The sequence below is a fragment of the Brassica oleracea genome, chromosome C4 (assembly GCF_000695525.1).
Source record: "Brassica oleracea var. oleracea cultivar TO1000 chromosome C4, BOL, whole genome shotgun sequence".
Lineage (NCBI taxonomy): Eukaryota > Viridiplantae > Streptophyta > Magnoliopsida > Brassicales > Brassicaceae > Brassica > Brassica oleracea.
Genome location: NC_027751.1, coordinates 45,930,590 through 45,934,744, shown reverse-complemented (window position 1 = coordinate 45,934,744; position 4,155 = coordinate 45,930,590). Strand labels below are relative to the sequence as shown.

At 39.4% G+C, this 4,155-nt stretch overlaps 1 protein-coding gene across 3 annotated transcripts; it reads left to right on the top strand.

Moving 5' to 3' along the window:
• The first annotated feature begins 828 nt into the window (after positions 1 to 828).
• Positions 829 to 3,192, top strand: LOC106341087. Of its 3 annotated transcripts, none has more exons than XM_013779902.1 (6): positions 829 to 978; positions 1,371 to 1,663; positions 1,810 to 1,936; positions 2,010 to 2,231; positions 2,366 to 2,584; positions 2,769 to 3,192. In XM_013779902.1, exons 2-6 carry the CDS (start codon positions 1,371 to 1,373, stop codon positions 3,078 to 3,080), a joined length of 1,173 nt encoding a protein of 390 aa, XP_013635356.1. In that variant the 5' UTR covers positions 829 to 978; the 3' UTR covers positions 3,081 to 3,192. The 3 variants fall into 3 exon arrangements, with proteins under 3 accessions (XP_013635356.1, XP_013635355.1, XP_013635354.1); XM_013779901.1 differs by having other exon boundaries at positions 2,010 to 2,297; positions 2,369 to 2,584; XM_013779900.1 differs by having other exon boundaries at positions 2,010 to 2,297.
• Positions 3,193 to 4,155: the final 963 nt, after the last annotated feature.

Genomic DNA, 4,155 nt, shown 5'->3' with positions numbered 1-4,155 from the left:
GAAACTATGATGTTATTGTATCACAGGTAATTGTGGTCAAGCATGTTTTATTTCTTATCCACGGGTACGTCGACATTCAGCCGATGATTGGTGGGCATGCTCAAAAATTATTCCTCGAGGAATCCGAGAAACGTCAGAAATTGCTTTAACTGCTTGGCAGGATGATAGACGTGACCAAGTTGCGGAAAGTTCATTGTTACGGGTGGAAACACATGTTGTTGATGATGTGTCTGATTATGATATTGTTCCGGTGAATCCTTATGATTTTTTTTAACAATCTCACAACATATTTTACAAGCTTACAACATATTTTACAACCTTACATCATATTTTACAATTTTAAAAATTGTAAAATATGATGTAAGGTTGTAAAATATGTTGTAAGCTTGTAAAATATGTTGTGAGATTGTTAAAAAAAATCATATGATGTAGAATATATGGAATATGTATGAGAGGTTTGGATTGTAGTTGTTGTATGAGTATAAGGTTGATAAGAAAAGGGTTTGGGGTTTAGGTATCGTAGTTTATGGGTTGGGTGTTTGTGGTTTCGCGTTTTTAATATAGCCACGATTATATAGTGGCTATATAGTGGCTATGTGGAAATTGGGACAAAACCAATTGGTTTGGCTCCAATTGTTTTTATTTTGGCGCTTGATATTGAAATTTAACCACTGTAATGGCGTGGGTATTTCGTGGCTTCTCTAAAATTTTGGTAGACCAATTGGGTTTGGCTCCAATTAATTTGGTTTTGGCGGTTCTTATTAAACATAGCCACTGTTAGCCACTATTCTTTCGTGGCTTTGCTGAAAAGGGTTTTATATTCCGGTTTTCTTCTTTCTTCTCGACACTTAGAGAAAAAAGGAGAAACTCTTGACTCAACACAGAGTCACCTTCTCCGATTCTAGTCTCGCCGTCTCTGATTCCAAGCCGCACCGTCTCCCGTCTCCCGCCTCCCGCCTCAATCTCACAAATCTCAAGGTAGCCCTCTCTCTCTTCCCCTGACCTGAACCTCAAACCCTTCGATTCTCAATTAGATATGATGTTTTAGGGTTTCCGATTTCTCTGTGTCTTCTTTGTGTTCGTCTTGCATGTTTATTTCTTGTTTTCGATCTAAACCTTCGGTTTTTGTTTTGTTTTGTTTTGTGAGCTCTAGGGTTTTCAATCTAGGGTTTTAGTCTGTCTATTTTGTAACTAGTCTGTCTACTTTGTAAGCTCTAGGGCTTTCGATCTAAGGTATTAGACTGTCTACTTTGTAAGCTTGCTGTTTCTGTCTCTGTATTGTCTCTCTTTGTTAGATTTGTCTTTCTCTCTTTGTTTTCTCTAAACGATGAATACGTAAGATCTAATGTGTTTTCTTTGGTTGTGAACAGATGAACTCAACAAGAGTACACGGAACGCATGTTGCGTCTCCTCCTATGCCTCCTGGTGCTATTGGACCCGTTTTTAACCATGCTGGATCTCCTCATATGCCCCCTGGTGCTACTGGACCCGCTTTTAACCATCTTGGATCTCCTCCTATGCCTCCTGGTGCTATTGGACCCGCTCTAAACCATACTGCTTCCTCATCTCGTTCCAACAGCTTCCCGCAAATGACCCTTAATGCAATGCTCAACTCACCTTTACAGCCACATCTCCATCCTGATAAGCTGAATGGAGCTTTATGGTAAGATCACTTCCTCCTCTTGGAATGTTTCTTTTATTTGAATTGTGTCTGTGATTGCCTAGGATTGTTTCTGTTAGGATTGTTTTGTGATAGTTTCTGTAGGATTTTGTCATAGTATTGTTTACTAATGTTTGTTATCATCTTAGGTTTGGTATTGACCCATCTGTCCATGCTTTCATCCGTGCAACTTGGCAAGGATACTACATGGGTCCTTGGAAGAGTTGGAGGAAGGTTCCTGAGGAAAGGAAGGATTCATGGTGGCAAACGTTTGTGGTAATTGTCTAGTATACGTTATATATATGCGTCTTACATGTTTTAAATCACTTACTGTTTTTTTTTTCTGTAGCAAAATTTCTACTGGGAGTCTCAGTTTGATGACTTGGTCTACGGTCTGTGGAAGAAAGAAACTTGGACAACCATTGGTGAAAAGATTAGCAAGAAGAAGAGGCAACACAAGAAGCCAAAGTACAACAGTGTTAGCGACTGGACACTCCTTCTGGAGTATTGGGCAACTGATTCAGCTAAAAAGAAAAGCAAGAAGGCTGCTACCAGCCGCAAGTCTGATCCGGTGGGTAAAGGTTGCCACAAGCATAATGCAGGACCTAGGTCTTTTGCAAGGATAGCGTATAACATGGTATCTTCCATGTCTATGCTCTGAAATATTTTTTTTCTAACTGTCTTCCTAATTTTTTTTTTTTGCAGAAGCAAGCGTCTGCTACGGGAGAACCACCATCCTACACTGCCCTTGTCAGGAAGACACACTCCAGAGCAGATGGGACTTTTGTGGACTATCGTGCTGAAGAACTGGTAACTCAGGCCGAGATGGAAGCCACACAGCTCTCTAACACTGAAGGATCACCCGGGAGTCCAAGTGCATCATCTGCTCCTTCTCGCCTCATGTTAAACAAAGCTTATCTGAAGGTATGATCACTTAACATTTTCATTCTCGGAAATTTTTTAATGTTCTGTTCTGTTTTGAAAATTTCATTGCATATGATCAATTTATTTAAAATGTTGATTGTGTTACCTGAGTTGATCAAATTGCCTTATGTTAGCTTCTGTTTTGTCTTGCTTGGTTTTGAATATTTTTCCATTTCTCTTACAGAATGCCAAGAGTAAGAGGGGATATGTTTACGGACTGGGCAGTGAACAATACAGGGAGCATGTGCCTTCTACACGCGTCCCCAATGGTCTTGCCTGCAACCTGGAGCTGGAGATGCGTGTGGGCGGTCTTGAGACAAGCCTCCAACGTGTCACTGCTGATGTTGCTGGGGTGAAGCAGGACGTTGCTGGGGTGAAGCAGGACGTCTTAGACATGAGGCAGGACTTTGCATCAACAAGGGAAGCAATCAATCAGCTCCTCCAAACACTTAGGCCCCCGCAAGCACCTACTGGACAGACTTCTGATCAGCCTTGATCAGCCTCAAGCACCAACTGCTCAGCCTAATCCTCCCAATGGCATTTAGAAGTTGGTTGTTTATCTTATAACCTCTTTTGTAACAAGGTCTTTTGATAGTCTTCTTAGACTCAAAACTCTTAACCTTGTCTATGTAAGTTTTTATGAATGATGAATCTAAGATTTATCTTTTATATATATATATGAAGTTGTCGTGTTTATTGAATGTGCAATGTTTAATAATTTGAATGAATATCTAATATGAAAAATTGGATAATTAAAACTAACCAAACGAAATTCTTTTAAAAACCGTGGCTACAACAAAGCCACTAAAACACAGTGGCTAAATCGTGGCTACGTTGGCTAGAATAGCAACGAAGAAAATAGTAGCACAAACGTTGTTAACGTAGCTACGATAAAGAAAGTGACAAAACCGTGGCTATGGTAGCCACTATATATAGCCACACTTTTAATTAGTACCGTGGCTAAATGAGCAACGAAAACGCGCGTGGTAAAAGCGTGGCAATTAGCCACGATTTTTTTTTAGCCACGAAGCTATAGCCACTGTAATTTTCGGACAAATAAGCGTGGCTGTTTTCTTTTGTAGCCACAAATATTTTCTCTATAGCCACGTTATTGCACTACAAGAAAACATCGGTATATTGAGGGAAAAAATCGTCGGTATGTCGTCGGAATAACGTTATTCCGACGACATACCGACGAAACATGTCCTCGGAAATAACTCCTCGGAAATTCATTTTTCCTCGGAAATCCCTCGGAAATTTCCGACGGAATTCCGAGGAAATGAATTTCCGAGGAAACTCCGAGGACCACCAGTTCGTCGGACAGGTCCTCGAAATATACCGAGGGAGCACTTCCTCGGAATTTTCCGAGGAAGTTGTCGTCGGAATATCCCGAGGAATACACTTCCTCGGAATATTTCCAAAATTAAAAAAAAAAAATTATAAATTTATTTTTTTAAATTGAAATTCGAAAATATAAAATTATAATTGAAATAGAAAACATATTTAAAAATTGTTTCAATAAATATTAACTGAAAAAAATATTTAAAAATAGTTTTTATAAATACAAAAAT

What these genes read in the sequence shown, in the direction of transcription:
- LOC106341087 (XM_013779900.1), top strand. Translation starts at nt 1,371, where the DNA reads ATGAACTCAACAAGAGTACACGGAACGCATGTTGCGTCTCCTCCTATG. An exon ending in AAGCTGAATGGAGCTTTATG is followed by an intron (nt 1,664 to 1,809) that starts GTAAGATCACTT and finishes TTATCATCTTAG; the next exon opens with GTTTGGTATTGACCCATCTG. An exon ending in TAAACAAAGCTTATCTGAAG is followed by an intron (nt 2,585 to 2,768) that starts GTATGATCACTT and finishes TTTCTCTTACAG; the next exon opens with AATGCCAAGAGTAAGAGGGG.